At 33.5% G+C, this 23,177-nt stretch overlaps 3 protein-coding genes across 3 annotated transcripts; 2 read left to right on the forward strand and 1 right to left on the reverse strand.

Moving 5' to 3' along the window:
• Positions 1–16,215: 16,215 nt before the first annotated feature.
• On the reverse strand, positions 16,216–18,345 carry LOC111692555. Its single transcript, XM_023456608.1, has 4 exons — positions 18,332–18,345; positions 17,326–17,663; positions 16,594–17,145; positions 16,216–16,550 (listed from the first exon to the last, which is right to left on the reverse strand). Exons 1-4 carry the CDS (start codon positions 18,343–18,345, stop codon positions 16,216–16,218), a joined length of 1,239 nt encoding a protein of 412 aa, XP_023312376.1.
• Positions 18,346–18,792: 447 nt separating this feature from the next.
• Positions 18,793–20,283, forward strand: LOC111692556. Its single transcript, XM_023456609.1, has 2 exons — positions 18,793–19,037; positions 19,809–20,283. The coding sequence occupies exons 1-2, from the start codon at positions 18,793–18,795 to the stop codon at positions 20,281–20,283; spliced, it is 720 nt and encodes a 239-aa protein (XP_023312377.1).
• A 2,218-nt stretch (positions 20,284–22,501) lies between these two features.
• Positions 22,502–22,891, forward strand: LOC111692557. Its single transcript, XM_023456610.1, has one exon. It carries the CDS (start codon positions 22,502–22,504, stop codon positions 22,889–22,891), a length of 390 nt encoding a protein of 129 aa, XP_023312378.1.
• Positions 22,892–23,177: the final 286 nt, after the last annotated feature.

The following is a 23,177-nucleotide window of genomic DNA, read 5'->3' on the forward strand; positions in this document are numbered from 1 at the left end:
TGTTGACCCATTCTTTCTGACTCACCCTGTATATATATTGATTTGGACAACTACTTGTGCGATATATGAGCGTAAACATTAACAATTTGGAAGATTTTAAAATTTTGGAGTCCGTGGTAAAGCGTTACAAGTACAACTTACTCGATGAAGATGTTGATGGTCTTCGAAAAATAGAATCGGCTCCATCGAAAAGAAAATTGATTGAACCATCACCACCACCACCAGAAGCAGCAGCAGCAACACACCGAAACTATTCATCCTTCAGTTTTGAGGAAGCTGAAGAAATTAATTTAATAGGGGACGAGGAAAATAATGTTGATGTTAAAATAAAATACATATCAAATTTATACAGGGTGATTTTGAAAGTGGGGTAGTAATTTTAGTATGCGCCTACTTATTTCAAGAACAAGTGTTATACAAAAAATAGAAGAATAAAATGTTATTTATAAAAAATCAGAAATAACTCACCTATTTTCGCATTTTTAAATTATGTAATCCGGTCCTGTACACTCATAGCAAATGTTCAAAATTATTTCCGTTTTCCTGTAAACAAAACCTAGCCCGGCGGACCCATGATTCAGTGCAAGAAGTTAACAGCCCATCATGTTGGCGGATTGTTTCGGCAGCGTTTTCTATCCTTATTCGTAATTCTTCAACACTGGCGACTTCAGGGCCATCATACACTAACATTTTCATGTGTCCCCATAGGTAAAAATCACAAGGATTTAAGTCCGGAGCACGTGGAGGCCATAGAATTGGTCCATTACGTCCGACCCATCTGTCATTAAAAACATTGTTTAAATGATCACGTACTTCACGCCGAAAATGAGGCGGAGCGCCATCGTGTAAATACCACATATTTTGACGAACATGTAACGGAATTTCTTCAAGTAATTCGGGTAAATTATTCTGTAAGAAATGCAGATAATCTAAACCAGTTAGCCGATCCGGTAAAATGACAGGTCCAACAAGCTTTCCGTGTACAATTCCTGCCCACACATTTAAGGAAAATCTTTGCTGGAAGTTTGTTCGTCGAATTTCATGGGGATTTTCTACAGCCCATACATGTGTATTATGGAAGTTATTTATCCCATTTCTAGTAAAAGTCGCTTCATCCGTTACCAAGATACGACTCGTAAAATTTTCGCTAGCATTGTTTTGTTGCAGTAACCATTCACAAAATTGAACTCTCTTAGGGTGATCCTCGGGTAGTAATGCGTGCACACGTTGTATGTGGAACGGATAAAGTTGATTTTCTCGTAAAGTTTGCCATACTTTGCTTTGGGATACATTTACCTGGTGTGAAATTTTTCTCGTACTCGTTGTGGGGTTCTCCTCAACGATATCCAAAATCTCTTCTTCAGCCTGCATCATTCGCAAAGGACGAGCTCGTCCAGCGTGATTTCCACGGTTTTCTTGCAGTTTGCCTGTATCCCGGGCTCGTTGTGTTAAATAAACAAATCGTCTTGCAGAGGGATGAAACCTACGAGGAAATTTCTGTGCATAGCGTCGAGCAGCATGCGCCGAATTTTGATTACACTCTCCGTACACTAACAACATATCCACAAGTTCATTATTACTATACACATGGGCCATTGTTTTATCACTCTGCCAGCAAATTAACATAAAAAGATACTAAATACACAATACAAAACACCAAAATGATAACGAAAACACAATTCGTTTATAATACATACTAACTGAAGGAAGCGTGACAATCAAAGCAAGGACTGCGCGCGCTACTTAACACGTGGCTTATCGATAACGTATCGGCCAACATTAGCGTGTTCCGTTGCTTCACCTATTAGGGTAAGTTAGGGAGTTACAGAGTCGGCTTCAAAATTTGCAATAACTTTATACTCAGTTATCTCGGTTATAAAAACACATTTATTAGAGCAATTTTTTGTAAAATTATTTATTTTAATGCCTACTGTCATCAGTTAAAATTAATACCCCACTTTCAAAATCACCCTGTATTGTTTTTATTGTATTCCCTCTAATATACATATACCAATAGTAAATGAGAAATACATTTTCGAGTGTACAATTTGACTCATTAAAACAATGTCTTTGACAATGAAAAGATTTAAATATTGATTTCATTTCGTAATATGACATACAATTTTCTTCTTCTTCCAAATTTTTTATAAAACAGTTCAGAGGTAATCTATCTAACCATTTCTTTTGTTGACTTCCTTTTAAGTCATAGCCGTACTTTACTATTACCATCGGCTCCTTCAATAGGTATATTATTTTTTATAAAATTTTCAAGACAACTTGTTTATATCTTCATAATTTATATTCCAGTCGTTGTTTTTTTCCCATTCCAAACCATGATGATTATTAGTTATCCAATTAGTTTGTTTTTGAAATTTAAATTTTAACTGTTTTGCACAAATTGGAAGATTTACTGTTGCATGTGCATAACAACCACTTGCAGTATTAAGAATGGAAATTTCTTTACACAAAAATGTTGTGTTTCCAAACTGGAAACCTTGTAAATCGACAATAAACATTTTTTCTGCTGCTTAGATATGTACACCTCGTAAACTAAACAACTGACTAAAAAATATAAAATATCTCTATTTATTTTGTTGACTTTCTAGAATTCTACGATTTGCGCTCCAAGAATGCTTTTGCTAAATCAATTCCTTATTTCGATCCTCATACGCGCATGCAGCACATTTATAGTTACGTATAACACTTTCTCCACCACATTTTATACATTTGTATGCATATCTAGTAGGGATAGGCATTTCTTAATTACAGAATTCTTACACGACCAGTTAAGGGTTCGTAATTCACGTACTATTCATGCAGAACTAAACAAAAAGCAGATGTGTTGTCGGGTATATCTCCTATAGTTTCAAACTCTATTCTTGCGTCTATTGTTCCATTTTTTATTTGTTCATTTTGATAGGAACAGTCAATCACAAACAACGGGGCATCCGATTTAAATTTACTAACATTTAATAAAGGTTCACATATTAGTTTTTTATTAAAATAATAGAATTGTTGAAATTTAACATACATATTATATGCTAGTGCATACTGATTATTAGGGAAATTCANGTTAAAATCGCCAACGATTATTATATCAGAGTTATATATCTCATACAATGATTCGAGGGCCCAAAACAGTTTTTCATAAGAGTCTGTAACAACTTATATGTTACGGTAACGGTATGTAAATAACAAACATATATACATTGCGGTTATTTACCTTAAATTTAGTAGAGACAATGTCAATAAAGTAAATATCGTCAAAAATATTACGATCAAATTTGTAATTGAACTCGGATGCGTTAAATTTCTTATTAATTGCCAGTAAGACACCAACCCCTTTACTAGTACCAGTAGAGATAAAATTTTGATCTGTGCGGAAAACATCATAATGATTGTTATCAAACAACTCATCGTTATAAAAACTATCATTCAGCCAAGTCTCGGTAAAAGCAACAACATCGTAAAGTGCAACTGAACTGTTAACAAATAAGTCATTTATCTTAGTGCGAACGCCTCGAGTATTTTGGTAATAAAATGTAAAACTAGGCGAACAGGAAGAATTGGGCTTGACCTTAAAATTATTCACAGTAGAATTATTTGATTGCTATTGTGGAGAAATAATGTTATCTCTAAATTTTTTAAGAGTTGAGATATAAACATGGCATGTTTTGTCCCAGACAGCATGGTCGGCACCAACAGGGTCTTTACTGTTCTTATTATAATTGATACAATTTATACAAGAATAATTATTAGGCCGTGGACACTCATCCAGCTTATGATTTTTAGCACATAAAGGACAAATATTAACAGAAGATGTACATTGTTTTGCCAAATGGTGATATCCACAACATTTATAACATCTCCGCAACTCAGTTGCATCAAAAACATTGCAATAATCATAGCCAACAAATAACTTACCATTATTCAATAATTTATGATATGTACTCACGTCTGTCTGAATCATGGCATGATATACCCTTCCGTTTTTTTTTTTGGATTGTATACAAGATATTACATTAAGAACACTATTTTCATGTACGATATTAGAATTTTGGGTTCTTATATAACTAATAAGGCTCGTCCAGCTTCTCAGATAAACCTACTATCTTAAGTCTGGGATTTAATACTGGAACTTCTTTAATTGTGTAATTGTCACTTAATTTGCCATCAACAAGTTGTTTGAATTTATTATAATCTTCAGTACTTCCACAACTGACGTATAAACCACCATCTCGAATTCCCTTAACTTTTGTAATATTGACGTTAGATTCAACAGGGTGTACGTTTTTTATCATATCAAGCTTCGTTGTTGCATGATCTTGTTTGATTTTAGGTTTAACAACGAGTGCAGGATGCCTTTTAGTTATATTAGCGTAACTTGCTTTTGAATTCCCTTGTACAGCAATTTGATCAATTTTCGGTTTAAGTTCATCTATTTTTGGAACAATAAACTCACTTAAATTATTTTGCACAGCAGTTTGAATTTCATTCATAAATTGGGTCAAAACTTCAGACTTGAATTTGTTAAAAAGATTAGAGAACTCTGACAGCTTTTCTTTTAGTTTAATATCAACAGAAGAACACAGTTTAGTAAAGCCCTCATTGATACGTTGGAGATTAGCAGTATACTCCTTCGCAGTATTATTTTCCAATATGGAACACTTCTTTTTGCAGGAATCGCAGAGGAAAAATAAGTTAGTAAGTTTTTATTGTATTCCCTCTAATATACATATACCAATAGTAAATGAAAAATACATTTTCGAGTGTACAATTTGACTCATTAGAACAATATCTTTGACAATGAGAGGATTTAAATATTGATTTCATTTCGTAATATGACATACAATTTTCTTCTTCCAATTTTTTTATAAAACAGTTCAGAGGTAATCTATCTAACCATTCCTTTTGTCGACTTCCTTTTACGGCTATGACTTTACTATTATCATCGGCTCTTTCAATAGGTATATTATTTTTTATAAAATTTTCAAGAAAACTTGTTATATCTTCATAATTTATATTCCAGTCGTTATTGTTTTCCCATTCCAAACCATGATGATTATTAGTTACCAAATTAATTTGTTTTTCAAATTTAAATTTTAACTGTTTTGCACAAATTGGAAGATTTACTGTTGCATGTGCATAACAACCACTTGCAGTATTAAGAATGAAAATTTATTTACACAAAAATGTTGTGTTTCCAAACTGGAAACCTTGTAAATCAACAATAAACATTTTTCTGCTGCTTAGATATGTACACCTCAATGTAAACTAAACAACTGACTAAAAAAATATAACGTGTCTCTATTTATTTTGTTGACTATCTAGAATTCTACGATAGGCGCTCCAAGAATGCTTTTGCTGAATCAATTCCTTATTTCGATCCTCATACGCGCATGCAGCACATTTATAGTTACGTATAACACTTTCTCCACCACATTTTATACATTTGTATGCATATCTAGTAGGAATAGGCATTTCTTAATTATAGAATTCTTACACGACCAGTTAAGGGTTCGTAATTCACGTACTGTTCATGCAGAACTAAACAAAAAGCAGATGTGTTGTCGGGTATATCTCCAATAGTTTCAAACTCTATTCTTGCGTCTATTGTTCCATTTTTTATTTGTTCATTTTGATAAGAACAGTCAATCACAAACAACGGTGCATCCGATTTGAATTTACTAACATTTAATAAAGGTTCACATATTAGTTTTTTATTAAAATAGTAGGATTGTTGAAATTTAACATACATATTATATGCTAGTGCATACTGATTATTAGGGAAATTCAAATTTAAGTTTTCGTAAGGGTATGACTGAGAGTTTAAATACAATTTAATATTCTGTAAATTACAGTGATCAAATTTACTATTATCCTTTTTTAAATTATTTCTTTTATCTGTTTGAAAGCCGAAAATTATAAATCTCGGTTTCTCCAGGAACGTGGATGATTTTAAAACCCATGTAAATATATGGCTTGCTTGAAGTGTTGGATAAGTGAATAATTCCCATCTTCTATGCACTATTGATATTGGATTATTTTTTTCAATGATGTTAAGTATTTTTAATTTTTCATAATCACTAACTGAATAATGAGGAACTTTCCAAACAATTTTATTAATGGTTATTTTTCCTTTTTCAGCACCGGTTTTTTCAAAGTATGCATTCAAATCGTCACTTGCACGAATTAATACAAGCTCTTGGCGTAAATTTATTAGAGCTTTTTTGTAATCTTCAGCAAATCCTAGTATTGTTGAAAGAGGCCAACATATATCAAATTTTCCAGTTGAGGTATCGAAAAAGTGATCATTATCAAAAGGATTCCATCCTGCATTCATTAAAGCTGTACTTTCATGAGGTGTGAACAGAAATATATGATTTCATTGTGGTAGTTATTCCTGGATTTTTTACTCTGTCAATTATCACTCCACCAAGTTCAAGTCTAATTTCTTCAAATAGAAATGCAATAAAATTGTTAACTAATTTACACTGAGCAGAAACATTTCCAGTTCCGTTGTGTTTTTGTAATTGCCCTTGAATTTGTAAGTAGCTTTCTCCTGGTACAGTTAATAATTCCTGTTGTTGTATTATTATTCTACATTCATCATTGTATTTTAGTTCACCAGATGTATATGACTGATAAGAATGAAACTCAACATTTGTAATTGAATCATCAAATACAACTTTTTCATTTACATTTAATACACCGTTCATTTTTTTAGTTTAAAACCAATTGAGGTTAAATATGCTTTGTTTTCTAACGTTAATGCTTCACTTTTCTTTTTCCTACTAATGTTTTTACTGTAAGGTACCTCATTTATATCTGTACAATTTTCACTGTTATTATTTATTATATAAGGCATATTAAATCGAATTACCATTATTATTGTTATTTCTCCACCTTTCTTAAATGTAATGCTATCGTTATGACTTCTGTTCTGAAATTAACAGGATCTCCATTCTGATCAATTATTTTTAATGTTATATTATAGATGACATGCGTATTAATAGGTACATAAATGACATTCATAGATCTCTCAACTATATTATATCCAGGTGGATCTGTTGGGAAAAATGAATGTATCGTATGAACTGAATCTCCATTGTTAAAGGAGGTTAATATGCTAGTTGAAATAAAACTAATTTAAAGTAGTATTTATACATTAATTTATTAAAAATTTTATACAAAGATGTCCACAATTAAATTATATTGCTGATATCTTTCATGATTATAAAAAATGTTTGTTAGTCCTGTAGAAATAAGATATTTTATAGCTTTTTTTGGAGGTAATAAATTCCCAAAACTATCAAAATAGTTTACAATGTTATCATTTTTTTTACAAGCTACCCAGTGAATTCCTGGTCCCATGTCATTATCTAAATTAATTATTCCAGTTTCCATTTTACGTATTCTTTTTGGTAATCTATCTCTTGAGAATACGCCACGGAAATAGGGTATTTTATTTCTATACTTCTCAATATCAAGATTTGTCTGTTTGGTAATTTTATTTTATAAAATGACATTTCACTTGTTGTTTTCAGTGGCCTAAAAAAAGACCCAGTCCTTTTTTGTATAGTTTTAAAAATAACCCCCTTCCAATTGCGATAGCTTCCGTTTTTTTATTATGTCTTTGTGCCTCATTCAACTCTTGCTGTGCTACTTTTGCTTAATTTACTGCTTTTATAATACCCGATGCGCCTCCACTTAAAGTCCCAAGAGCACTAAGCCCAGTAAATATAGGAATTAACGGTAATACTCCTCCAGTTTTTGGTATTTTTATTACTCGACCAACTTTAATGTTTTTCTTTTGTTTTCTTACAGTTTTAAAAGCAGCGGAAATAGCATCGCCTACTGTTTTTGATTTACCTCTTGATAATTTTCTTTTAATATAATTTGTAATTCTAGAAAAATTGATATTTTGCCTTTTTTGTTGTTTTTTCTTTACACGTTTTTTAGTTTTTCTAGTTCTTTTAACCTTCATTATTGTTGTTGTTTCTAGCAATGCTAATACACAGACTGTCTGTAATTTAAACTATTCTCGGCTTTTTAATATTCACGTTTTCATTATCGTCATCATCATCGTCATCATCCTTATCATATTTACGCTTTCTCTGAGGATTCTAGGGTATCGGTTATTTTAATTTTCTTACTATTTTCTTCATCATCATTTAATTTAGGTTTTATTGATTTTAAAGAGAAATTAGGTTTATTATTATTTATCAATTTTACCTTCTTTTCATAAATCACATCTCCACTACTTTTACGTGTTCTTTTCAAAGATTTACTATGCGCATTCAAGTTATTTTCTTCATCAACCAACATAATATTCGCATCCTTCAATATTTTCTTTTCACTTTTCTTTTTATTTCTTTTTGTGTTATTTCTTGGTATTGATTTCTTCTTCTTTGGTATAGTAATTAATTTTGTTTTATGTGCAAGGATGGCATTTAAACAATTTTCAACGTTTTGTTTAACTAAATATTTTTCACAACGATTTAAGATTATTTTACAGGGTTTTTCGTTAGATGATAATCCCATACCTAATTTAACTTTAGTCTTCATTGCAGCAGCAACACCAAGAGCAGCTATTTTTTCTTTCCAGTTGGAGTCTTTAGCAAGAAATCTTTTTAGAGCTTGTTTTTCCAAAATTTTATCTGCTGAATGTCTGTATTTTAAATTCTCACTATTTGCATAAGCAATATCATGATCCTTGCATGCAGATCAAGACCATTTATACCCTTATCCCCTCTCTGTAGACGTTCTTCCAATCGAGTGTTAGGTCCACAAAATTGATAACCTGGTAGATGTAATTCATGTGGTATGGCATACATCATACAATGTCTTATCTAAAATACCTCTACCTGATTGGTATCTCATCATAGTAAGAGTTTGTATATAAATGGTTGTAAATTCAATAAAAACTTTTTAAATAGTAAATTCTCTGCACAATGAAAGTTGTTAAACAAAAAACATCACTCGACGTCGACAATGTTGATCTGTTAAAAAATCAAACTATAAAACATAGTATTTTGTTCCCAATGACGTTACGTTGTTTAGTGATTGGTCCATCGAATTGTGGAAAAACTAATGTTACCGGCAATTTACTGGAACATATAAATGGTTTGAAATTTGAAAATGTATGTGTATATTCTAAAAGTCTTAATCAGGCAAAATATATATATTTAAGAGAATTACTGACACCAATAAAAGGAATTAAATACTTTGAATTTAACAACTCTGAAGATATAATGACACCATCAGAGGCACCCCCAAATACAGTATTTATATTTGATGATGTAGCCTGTGATAAGCAAGACGTTATAAGAGATTATTTTAGTAGAGGGAGACATAATAACATTGATTGTTTTTATTTGTGTCAAACATATGTTAAAATTCCCAAACACCTTATACGAGATAATTCAAATTCATTTATTATTTTCAAACAAGATAATATTAATTTAAAGCATTTATATCAGGAACATGTTGATACTGATATGAGCTTTGATCAATTTAAAAAAATTTGTTCTCTGTGCTGGAATCAACCGTTTGGTTTTCTATCTATTTTTAAAGATTGTGAAACTGATAAAGGTAGATATAGAAAAGGGTTTGATCATTTCATTTATATTTAAATAATTGTTCATATAAAACAGGTAGCTGTTTCGTATATGATCTCTAATTAACAGGTAGCCGTTTAGAAGCTGTTTAGAACCTGTTTAGAACCTGTTTAAATACCTGTTTTTAAAATGAGAGTTGATAAAAAAGAAAAAGAATTGAAGAGGAGACTTCATATTAAGCGAAAAATAATAAGACATAAATTAAATTTATTAAAACAAGGTGATATTATACAAGAAGATGCATTAGATCCAATCACGAAACACCTAAGAAATATTGAAAAACAAATAACTAATAATAAAAACAATGATTCTAAATTAAAAACGAAAATAGAGGAAGGAAAAACTATTTTACCTTCCTCTACATTAAAAAATAAATCTTTAGTAAGTTTTCTAGACAAAGCCAATGAGGAAACATTTATAAGTGAAGGTGATGAAGATAACACAGAAAAATATCAAATTGATGAAAATGAAGCCTCAATAGTTGAAGAAATTTTAACTTCTACATCATCATCATCAACACAAGAAGAAAATAAAGAGTATCCAGAAACTGTTGTAAATGAATATTTAGGACAATATAAATGGCTGCCTAGATGAAGATGAACAATTTGATACAAAATATGGAATAAGATTCAATCCTTCAGATGAAACTTTTCATATAGGTGATTCGAGAATATTTATAGATGATAATGATGTTATATAAAATAAACGTTACAAGGAAACACCAGGATTTTATGAATTGCTGTTTAAAAAAGCATCCACTAAGTATACAAAGGAGGATCTAGAAGAAAGTCTAATGTTCTAATAAGTAAGTTAGCATAAACACAAGGACACGACAAATATCACACAACACCGACAAGTGAAATAATGAAAGTAGACACACACTACAAAATGCCACACACACTTTACACGAACAATAAAAGTCAAGCAACTAAAGTCAATAATCCCTCAATCACCTGCAAAACAAATATTGCATTGTAGTTAAACGAAATATTAAATTAAGAAAAAAAAAGAAATCTAACGCATTTACAGGCATATTAGTTCCAGCCATCTCTTCTGTTTACTTGAAAACTCTTTTTTCTCACTGAAGTCTATTGTTATTGTTTTTCCTATAATTACATCTGCTCCTGTACAAAACCTTAAGAATTTTTTTAAGGTAACAGTTGAACTTTCACGTATAAATTTTCTTAAATTGTAAACTGTATTCTGTCTTGTCTTTGATAATCTTTACATGAAATTAATTTTAGGACATTTCGTGGATTAATAACTTTCGATTTATATATTGTCATTAGTTCATCTTCAGAGATAAAATCATGTAGGTAATACATCTCTCCATGCGTTTATTACAAACATAGGTTTTTGTATCAACTCCTTATGAGCTAATACCTCCAAAATTTTTAAAATATTTTCAACATTTGGACGAATTTTACAGCCTAATTCGGACAAAACATCAAGAAGAGCATCTTGATCAACTTGGTCGAAATGTGTTACTACGTCTTCAAGAAGTGTTTTATCATCTGAATTTACATACGATAATAATGATTTATTCAAATCAGTTATTCTTTTACCAAAGATGACCGTTTCCATGAAAACATCTACAATCTCAATTGGAAAATAGTTCGTTTCTTTGTGACCCCTGCATAAAATTAAAGCGATGACCTTCCATTTTTCTGAGTTAAAGTCATGCCTTACGTACGGAATTTTTATATTAGCACCAACGGTACACCTTTCCATGAAGTGAAACCAGAACTCTGACAACACGTCTCTAAATATGCCTCCAGCATCTTCACCATTATGTCCTATCATTTTTATTTTAATGGGTGGGCCGCCTTTTCCCATAGTCATGAATATTTTAATAAGCTCATCAAATACGTGCCCCCGCCGAAGAAATAGAACATTGTAATCGCTATATTCTATGTCAGTGTTACTTGGTGTCTCCGATTGAGTAGTATCAACTGAAATATTTTCAATAATATACACTTCATTATCGGCAAACATTTATTCTGGCACAAAATTCGAGTAAAACTGTCTGAGTCCATTAAAGTCCTACCATACGTCTGAGTTAGATGTAGTGGTTATATTGCTACGAATGGGTGCATCCTGATTCTGAATTAAATCTACTACTTGTTCATTGGGTTCGTCACTTGTTTCAATAGGATCAGGGTGGGTCTTAGTTATAGTTTGTACAATTTCTTTAGTAGCTAGATATACCTTCACTTTGCAATTTGAAAATTTAGTTTTTTCGAACATATCTTCAACAGTTACATGACTTTCTATTTGAGTACATTGAAAGTCCTTCAGGTTAACTGAAAATTTTTCCAAATTTCCTTTTGGGGAAAATTACTATCTGTCACAACTAATTCTCCACAAACTTGTTTCCAAGGCAACTAAGCGCATGTTTCCAAAGCATAATATGTTTAATGTAGAAAATAAATCAAAATGATTTCGTATTCATCGCATGCAAGCAATGTTATTTTAGGGTTTTTCTCGAAAACGGTTAGATTTATCGAAACAAATAAAATATACCTTTTTTATGTTAAAAGGTTAGGAGAACAAAAATATTCAGTCAAAAGTCGCATAAAGTGTAGCACAAAAAAGTTGGAACCATTCAAATCAAAATAAAGGCTGGTATGTGGCGCCCTCTACAAAATGCGAAAAAACGGTGGGCAAATTTATAATCCTCATCCCGAAAAACCCCCATATAGGAAATTTCGTCAAAATATTTTGAGTGTGGCAAAAGATATTGCAAAAAAACTGCAAATAAAATTTAACTTTAACACCCTGTAACTCCGTTAATAATCAGTTTTGGAAAAAATGTTATAGAAAGAGGTAGCATTTATTTTCAGTCTAGAATTATCCCCTGAATTTTTTGCTCATAATTTCCGGACACCCTGTATCTAGGAAATCCAAAGTCTATAATTTCTTGTTATTAGTAAAATACTAACCTTGATAAATCAATATTTTTCAAGGAAAAACAGAAATCGTCGCCTTCTGGACACCGCGTGATACGCATTAGTAATATATTTGCTACACACTCTGCGCCGACGTACGACGACGTTTTTATGGTAACGTTGCGACCTGTAAGCGAATTATTTGAGAGTGGTGGGGAATATTCACTTTGTCCGGGGTATTCGCTTTGCCCGGGTTTCCCCTATTCTTAATCGGTACCTTTAGAAACCACTTTCTGCAAGATTACATCATTTACTTCAAAGGAGTTTGAGATAAGGGCCATCAAAAAACAATTTTTTTCAACTTAAAATAATTTGTATCTGTAAAACGGACCATTAAATGAAAAAAAAAAACGTACGTGTTAACTTGAAAAACGGGACACACTGTATATAAACTTATATTATTATATTTATGGAAAAAATTAAATTATTTCTCTACAACTTACGTTTATATGTAACTGACTTTTCTTTGCTCGTTTGAGCACTTTTTTCCTTTTCTTTTTGTTCTAAAAATAAAATTAAAAGTACTTATTAAATTTTACCTTGCATTTTGATTAATTTTAATTCTTTAAACTGCATATTACTAAAAAAATTAACAATCAAGAATAAAGTATTACAATTTTTTCAAGGGATTGTCAAAAATAAATTAAGTATGTAGGGGAACCACGGGTAAGACGGGGACGCTAAGCATTTATATTAATGAAAATAAAACCAATCGGTGAAAAAGTAAAATTTATTCCAAACATTCTTTGGATAACATCCATAACTCTTTAGGCATAAAAGTATTCGGCTTAACATACACCAAAAAACTGAAAAATGTATTAATTTATAAACAGAAAAATATCCCATCTTGACCCGGGCACGGGGAAAGATGGGGTAGCCCCCGGGGTAAGATGGGGTTTATTTACAAAAATCGCATATGTGGCCGATTTCCAGAGGGTCACTTTCGTCCACCCCGGCGCAAGAATTGTGGGACCATCTTTGACATACCTGACATGCAACCCATCCTTCAGTGGACTCCGAATACCTGTGATCACAGTATAAACATTCCGTGGCATTTTCAGCTGTATTTATAACAACATCATGTGTCCCGTTCGTTTTCTTTTTAGGCTGTCTTCTCAATGACTTTTGGTTTTTTCTTTGCTACGGAGGGAGTATTCTTAGCTTCTTCAAGATCTCTTTTATACGGCGGAGAGGTAAGGATTGCTGTTTTGCCTCGACGGCAATTCTTTCTTTTAGCTTTCATACCTACAGTAGGAACAGGCATTATCTGACTTGGAGTATAATGTTCAAAGCTGCTATTTAAGTTACGGCAAGCTTTTTTTGCAGAGAAGGCAAGCGAACAGTTTTATATGGAAAGTCACATGGCGGTGGGGTTTTATATAAAGGACTGTGGCGCGACATTGCGAGCATACTTAAAGGAAGATTATCATCATTATCTGAATTTTGGTAGCTAGTAGACGGAACCACATCGCTTATGTTAGGCTGAACATCTATATGGGCCTGATAGCTAGTAGATGGGAGAACCTCGGGAAGAACTTCATTTATCAACACGTATGGTTGAGAAAGTTGATGGAAACTGGTAAACGGAATGTCATTGTTACTTATGTTTGTCTGAATGTCTTTAAGATTTTGGCGGATGGTAGAAGGAAAAATAACTGAATTTGTACTAGCATGTGGTTGAGGAACTTGCTCATCCCCATAAGATTTATGTTCGTTGTTTCTACAGCAAGAAAATCGGCATCTGTAAAGTTCTCAGGGTTGAATGGCCATATACCGCATTTACGAAATCCGTTGATGGCTGTGGACATGATGGCGGCTTGTATACAAGCTTTTCCAAAAATTTCGCTTATCTGAAACATGCTTAAAACTCTACCTGGATTGGACCTAAGCCAAGCGATTGCAGCTTGGTCGTAGTATACACTCAAGGGCTTCATAAAAGAAACATCTAGTGGTTGAAGCCTATGTGTGCAATGAGGGGGGAAGCAGATTATAACCACGCCGTTTTCTCTAGCAACGTCTATAAGCTCGATGTTCTTGGTGTGAGTAGCGTGACCGTCGAGTAAAAGCAGCACAGGGTTGTCTTTGCTTGCTCTACTGAATTGAATGAAACTTTTGAACCAAGAGACAAATACGTCTGTAGTCATCCATCCGCTGGCATTACAATGGGAAGTTGTTCCTCGTGCCGAGTTGTTTAATAATTGAGCTTTCATGCGCTTGCGAGGGAAGATTAGCATTGGCGGCATATAGCTTCCTGCAGCGCTAACACAAATTTCGACGGTAACTGTTTGTCCTCGTTCAGCTGACGATAATGATCCCACTTGCTTCCTACCCCTGCGTGAAATTATCTTGGATTTTGTTTTAGAAACCGATGAGATGCCTGTTTCATCACAGCTGTAAATCCTATCAGACCCTAACTTATATTTATTTAATACAGCACCCAAAAGTTCATAAAATTTTGCAACGGAGATCTTATTGAATCTCATAGCTCTGGCAGCTGAGGTTGCTTCGGGTTTTCTTATTGATAAGTCACAATGACGTTTTAAAAACCCTATGACCCAATCGACACCAGCGAGTTTGGCTGTTGTATTAAATCTGCGTTTCTTACCATTTTTGACAGCCAATTGATAGGCCAAACTTCTCAGCTCCAGCGTATTAGTCCGAATAACCTTGCTTCCATTTCTTTTAAATATTCGACTAATTCATTTTCTTCTTTTTTTACTGAAAATTGTTGTAATTGGTCCTAACTGGGTAAATATAAGTTCATTTCACCTTTGGTTTTAATCGCATTAACGTGTCTTTCCAACGTTGTTTGTGGCACTGAATATTGCAATGCCGCTTTGCGGTAACCCATTTCTTTGTTTAAGACTTTTTCAACGGCCTGTTTCATACTTTCTTTGGACCACTCTCCCCTCGATGTGTTTTTTATATTTGCGAACCATTGTACTGAAAACAAACACCTATTTTAATAGTGCATGTATCTTTTAATTAGTAATAAATTTTTCAATATGATTTCTTAGGAACAGAAATATTGGGGCAAGATGGGGTACCCAAGAAATATAGAACCCCATCATGCTCCAAACCCCATTTGTTACAAAAGTTGTTTTATTACCTTTTCCAATCGACTTTAAAAAACAAATGCTTTTGGCTAAATACGCCCCTATGCTGGTAAACTGTAGTGAGAATAATGTTTTTTGCTTTAACTGAATGCACACTTTTTGACACCCGATGCTTTAAGCCGTAAAATAAGATCACTCATACGTAAAACTCATAAATCAGTCATAACCTCCAAACGGTGTACTTCGAACTGCTGTTCTGCAATCACTGAGCAGAATTGTCGTCTAGGGAGTCCAAGGTTATGCAGTAAAGCTATCCATACGTGTTAGGTTTTGGAGTAAGTACAGGTACCCCGTCTTACCCCTAGTTCCCCTACGTGTTAACTTGAAAAACGGACACACTGTATATAAACTTATATTATTATATTTATGGAAAAAATTAAATTATTTCTCTACAACTTACTTTTATATGTAACTGACTTTTCTTTGCTCGTTTGAGCACTTTTTTCAGCATACTCAAAGGAAGATTATCATCATCATCTGAATTTTGGTAGCTAGTAGACGGAACAACATCGCTTATGTTAGGCTGAACATCTATATGGGCCTGATAGCTAGTAGATGGACAACCTCGGGGAGAACTTCATTTATCAACACGTATGGTTGAGAAAGTTGATGGAAACTGGTAGACGGAATGTCATTGTTACTTATGTTTGTCTGAATGTTTTTGATTTTGGCGGATGGTAGAAGGAAGAATAACTGAATTTGTACTAGCATGTGGTTGAGGAACTTGCTCATCCCCATAAGATTTATGTTCGTTGTTTCTGCAGCAAGAAAATCGGCATCTGTAAAGTTCTCAGGGTTGAATGGCCATATACCGCATTTACGAAATCCGTTGATGGCTGTGGACATGATGGCGGCTTGTATACAAGCTTTTCCAAAAATTTCGCTTATCTGAAACATGCTTAAAACTACCTGGATTGGACCTAAGCCAAGCGATTGCAGCTTGGTCATAGTATACACTCAAGGGCTTCATAAAAGAAACATCTAGTGGTTGAAGCCTATGTGTGCAATGAGGGGGGAAGCAGATTATAACCACGCCGTTTTCTCTAGCAACGTCTATAAGCTCGATGTTCTTGGTGTGAGTAGCGTGACCGTCGAGTAAAAGCAGCACAGGGTTGTCTTTGCTTGCTCTACTGAATTGAATGAAACTTTTGAACCAAGAGACAAATACGTCTGTAGTCATCCATCCGCTGGCATTACAATGGGAAGTTGTTCCTCGTGCCGAGTTGTTTAATAATTGAGCTTTCATGCGCTTGCGAGGGAAGATTAGCATTGGCGGCATATAGCTTCCTGCAGCGCTAACACAAATTTCGACGGTAACTGTTTGTCCTCGTTCAGCTGACGATAATGATCCCACTTGCTTCCTACCCCTGCGTGAAATTATCTTGGATTTTGTTTTAGAAACCGATGAGATGCCTGTTTCATCACAGCTGTAAATCCTATCAGGCCCTAACTTATATTTATCTAATACAGCACCCAAAAGTTCATAAAATTTTGCAACGGAGATCTTATTGAATCCCATACCTCTGGCAGCTGAGGTTGCTTAGGGTTTTCTTATTGATAAGTCACAATGACGTTTTAAAAACCCTTGGACCCAATCGACACCAGCGAGTTTGGCTGTTGTATTAAATCTGTGTTTCTTACCATTTTTGACGGCCAATTGATAGGCCAAACTTCTCAGCTCCAGCGTACTAAGTCCGAATAACCTTGCTTCCATTTCTTTCAAATATTCGACTAATTCATTTTCTTCTTTTTTACTGAACACTGTTGTAATTGGCCCTAACGGTAAATCTAAGTTCATTTCACCTTTGGTTTTAATCGCATTGACGTGTCTTTCCAACGTTGTTTGTGGCACTGAATATTGCAATGCCGCTTTGCGGTAACCCATTTCTTTGTTTAAGACTTTTTCAACGGCCTGTTTCATACTTTCTTTGGACCACTCTCCCCTCGATGTTTTCTTTTTATATTTGCGAACCGTTGTACTGAAAACAAACACCTATTTTAATAGTTCATGTATCTTTTAATTAATAATAAATTTTTCAATATGATTTCTTAGGAAGAGAAATATTGGGGCAAGATGGGGTACCCAAGAAATATAGCACCCCATCATGTCCCAAACCACATTGGTTACAAAAGTTGTTTTCTTACCTTTTCCAACCGACTTTAAAAACAAATGCTTTTGGCTAAATACGCCCCTATGCTGGTACACTGTAGTGAGAATAATGTTTTTTGCTTTAACTGAATGCACACTTTTTGACACCCGATGCTTTAAGCCGTAAAATAAGATCACTCATACGTAAAACTCATAAATCAGTCATAACCTCCAAACGGTGTACTTCGAACTGCTGTTCTGCAATCACTGAGCAGAATTGTCGTCTAGGGAGTCCAAGGTTATGCAGTAAAGCTATCCATACGTGTTAGGTTTTGGAGTAAGTACAGGTACCCCGTCCTACCCCTAGTTCCCCTACGTGTTAACTTGAAAAACGGACACACTGTATATAAACTTATATTATTATATTTATGGAAAAAATTAAATTATTTCTCTACAACTTACTTTTATATGTAACTGACTTTTCTTTGCTCGTTTGAGCATTTTTTTCCTTTTCTTTTTGTTCTAAAAATAAAATAAAAAGTACTTATTAAATTTTACCTTAAGGCCCCCATAGACGCTAAGGTTTACCGGAAGGCCGGCCTTCCGGTCTTTAAACCGGAAGGCCAAACCTGTACTCACGGATGCGCCACAGACTATAAGGTTTCATGAAGGTAACCCTTCCGGCTTCTATACCAGAAGGCCAAAACATGTACTCTCGACGTCGGAATACACACTACGTTTTTACAGCGGCTTTGCGTGTTATTTTTGTTATTTTTAGTCAGTATTTTCAAAAATTCGTTTTGACAACATCCGATCGATAATAAAAAATGGCTTTCGAAGAAGACTTGATACTGATAGGCTTGGCAGTCGCTTTACTACCCAATAATAATCATAATAAAAAACAAAAAATAAAACGTAAACGTTCGAAATGGGTGAAACAGTGGTTAAATAGGCAAACACATAACAGTCTTATTAACGAACTGCGGTTAGAACCAGATGACTACCGAAATTACTTGCGGATGAACGAAGAAATATATACCGAGTTGCTAGGGCTTGTTTCTCAAATAATTCAGAAAGAAGATACTATAATGCGACAAGCGATTACTCCTCATGAAAGGTTAACTAGTACTTTGAGATTCCTAGTTACAGGAAGAAATTACGAAGATCTTAAGTTTTCAACTGGCATTTCTGCACAAGCTCTAGGAAAAATAATACCAGAGACATGTAGAGCGATATTTGATGTTCTTCAGGAAAATTATTGCAAGGTAAGTCGAATAACATTTTTCTTTATTAAAAAAACAGATAAATATTATAAGGAATCATTATTTATTATGTATTATGTGGATTAAATGCTCCGTAATAAGAACTTGCTGTTTGTGATTGATCCTGCCAGGAAGGCGGTTGATGATATTCAGAAGCAGTTAAAACCGAAGTTGATGCAATCTCTCCATGACGTTGAGGCAGCAGCCCTGATGTCGTATACATCGCGTTACTTTGTTGAGAGTTGGTTACTGTAATAAAATAAAAATAATAATACACCATAATAATCAGAATATTTTGAATCATACTATTAGTGAGTGGTTGTGATACAATCCAGGATTGCCCATTTAACGATCCACATTTCGCTTCAAAGATGGCATCATTTATAATTTTTTGACAGTATGTAGCCATCTTAGGCGGTAAGGCATCGAATTCCTGCCCAACGTATACACCGTAATTCGAATATTTATTTGGGCTTTGTAATTTGACTGCGACTAATTGTAATACTGTTTCTTGGTGATTTAATGGTTCTGTAGCTTGGCGCTTAGCTACTTTGCTACGTTTCCTTCTTATGGAAGTAGCTGCCGAACTCAGCGATGGTGTAGTAACAGAAGAAATAGGCGATTGCACTGATTCTTGGTCTTGAGAAATTTCTGGTCTGAACCGTCTTTCTGTCGTGATGCATTATCATTTTCTGTGTCGTCATGCTATAAATTGATGTTTCTTATTTTGATTTCTAAAATACATTACTAATCTAATAATATTTGTTTTTACTGTTTCCACGCACAAGACAAGAGTGGGAACAAATAGGACTAGATTTTGAGAATAGATGGCAGTTTCCAAACTGTTTAGGTGCAGTTGACGGGAAGCATGTAAGAATAGTACCTCCAGCAGGAAGTGGATCATACTACTACAATTATAAACAATTTCACAGTATAGTATTGATGGGTATTGCAAATAGTAACTACGAATTAATACTGTTTGATGTGGGTACAAATGGACGAGTATCTGATGGTGGTGTTATTAACAATACATCTTTTTACAAAGCATTATTAAATGAAAAATTAAATTTACCTCCAATAAACCATCGTAATAATCTTCCATATGTATTCATTGGAGATGAAGCTGTTGCTCTTCGAAAGGATTTTTTGAAACCATATAGTGAAAGAGAACTAAATGTTGATCGTTCAAACTTTAATAAACGCTTAAGCAGAGCAAGACGAATAATAAAAATGTTTTTGGCATATTAGCTAGTAGAGTTCGTATATTTCATACAGAAATTGGAATATCAGTGGAAAATATTGAAATTGTAATAATGACTTGCTGTGCACTGCACAATTATTTACGAAATAAAAATCCAAATTATTGCATAGAAGTTTCCCAAGACGACAATTTATGTGTACAACAAGACAATTTGACTTCTCTTCAAAAGGGTCACGGCAGTAGGCGTTCTACTGACGATGCTAAAGAAGTGCGTGAACTATTTCTTCAATATTTTAAAAATAATACCTAATTAATTTAATTTAAAATATGTAACACGCTTGTATATGCAAAACTTTTATAAAATATTAAATAATTGTACCTTAAAACGATGTTTTTGTTCTCATTGGTAACAAATCACATTATTAAAGTAGCCATTTAAAAATACATATATTATAGTAGGTACCTATATAGCAACCTCGTCTTCTTCACTATCGGTTGCTGATAAATTTGCATTTGATTGGCTTTTTCGAGGAACTTCGTGATCATAAAGGAAATCAAGATGATGAAAATACCACAAAGAAGGTTCATATGTTTCTCCACTCAAGCCAGTTCTTTTGCTGGATTTCATTTTTTTCAGTTCCTTCCTGTACGAGCTACGCATATTATTAATTTTTTTAACCACCAAATCTTTTGTTGCTGTTGGATCTACCGTTTTCAACATATCTACCAATTGAGCGTAAGCTGCTATTTTCATTGGTTTGTTTGTATAGTCTTTGCTTTTTATATTGTACAAATACGGCAGTTCTCGATAGCGTTCAATAAACTTTTCAATAAACTCATGAGACCAATTTCTCATATCAGCCATAATAATAAACTATAGTAATAACGTTCACCACTAATAAACCCACTAAAAAATAAAACTCTAGACTGTGTAGACGTCTAGGCATAACAATAAAACCTTCCGGATCGGCCTCCGATGCACATACACGTTACGACTTGTTAAATTACGACACGGCCGGCCGGCAGACAGGCCTCNTGTTTTGTCTGATGAATATAAAAATCGGGTGCTAGTTTATTTCATATCAATTATAACGTGAACACGAGAGCGATGGGCTCTATTGATAAATTTTGACCTCTAAAAGGGCATAATTGCGTAAGTCAACGTGGTCCGCAAGGTGTCTGTTTTAAACTTACCAATGAAAAAGGAAAAAGAAGGAAAACAATTAAAAAATATTGGAGATCCTAAAAATGAAAAAGATGGAACCACGCTAAAATATGTGAATGAAGTAGTGAATGGTTGTAAAGAAGACATCCTTTTAGCAGTGCAAAAATCAGCCAATCTCATCACGAATAACTTAATAGCTTACATAAACAGGGAACGAAATGAAATCGTCGCTGAAGTGACAAAAATTATTCAAGAGTTACAATTAAAAACGGATAAAACGATAAGCGATATTGGACTTCAACTGGAAGCATTAGAAAAAAACATTGAGAGAAATTGGAATGTTCATCACAAGTTGGCGTTAGATATACAAAAAATTGAAAAACTCGTTGAGAAAAATCATCCCCCGAAAGATACAGGAAGATTAGTATTTCCATCTATGGGGTTACGACCAATTGATTCGTAGATAAAAAGGTAGCGGATCGTCACGAAAAAATCATTCCAAAAAAGGACAGTGGAACATTTGTATTACCCTGTTTGAACCACAAAGTAATCTAAAAAAAAGAATAAAAATGCTTATTAGTGATACAAAACGACAAATTGTCAATGAGTTACACAAACCCGCCCGAAAGAATTTTAGAAGAAGAAGAACCATAATAAAAGGGTTTGCAGACTTATGGCAAATCGACTTGGCTGAAATGCAAGATTTTGCGAACAAAAATAAAGGTCATCGATATATACTCATAGTAATTGATTGTTATTCTAAATATGTTTGGGCCAAACCGTTAAAGAAAAAAACAGCTATGGAGGTTTCTACAGCGATGAAAAATATTCTTAGAGAAGCTACTTATTCCCCAACAAACTTACAGAGCGATCAAGGGCTTGAATTTTACAACCGTCAATTCTCTACACTGATGCATCAGTATGGTATAAATCATTATTCCACATTCAGCACAAAAAAAGCAGCAATGGTAGAACGTGTAATTAGAACCCTGAAAAATTGGATATACAAAGAATTTTCTGCAAGAGGTAATTATAGGTGGATTAACATTCTGCCTGAAATTATAAAATCGTATAATAATAGAGTTCATCGTACAATAGGAATGAAACCTGTTGACGTAAAACGATCAACGGAATTAAAAGCTTACAATCACCCCAAGATTGTACAGAAACCAAAATTCAATGTAGCAGACATTGTCCGAATTAGCAAGTACAAAGGCGTGTTCGAGAAGGGATATACAGCTAATTATTCAACAGAACTCTTCAAAGTGGTTAAAGTAAATATAACAAATCCTACAACGTATGTGTTAGAAGATATGCAGGGAAGACAGATTAAAGGATGTTTCTACGAATATGAATTGCAAAAAACCAAATATCCCGAAGTATATTTACTAGAGAAGGTCTTGAAAAGAAAGGGCAACAGATTGTTTTGTAAGTGGCTGGGTCTTCCCAACACTCAAAATTCATGGATCAACAAGGCAGATATAGTTTAAACAGTGACTTTTATCTAACATTAGAATATATTAATTGTCTTTGTTGAGAAATGATGGTAGCAAATATTGTTTTTGTTTTGTAACATAGTAAAAAAAAAACATGTAATGAACAAATTATTGTAACAATCTGTATCAATTGAGAAGTAATAATAATAAAAGATATAAATATATTTGAAGCATTTTATTTTCCATTACATAATATTATTAAATACAATATGCAAAAAATAATTATCTTATCCATCAATAAGTCCACATCTAAATAGTTGTTGCTGATTTGTCAAACACC

The sequence above is a fragment of the Anoplophora glabripennis genome, unplaced genomic scaffold (genome assembly GCF_000390285.2).
Source record: "Anoplophora glabripennis isolate ALB-LARVAE unplaced genomic scaffold, Agla_2.0 scaffold1939, whole genome shotgun sequence".
NCBI classification, from domain to species: domain Eukaryota; kingdom Metazoa; phylum Arthropoda; class Insecta; order Coleoptera; family Cerambycidae; genus Anoplophora; species Anoplophora glabripennis.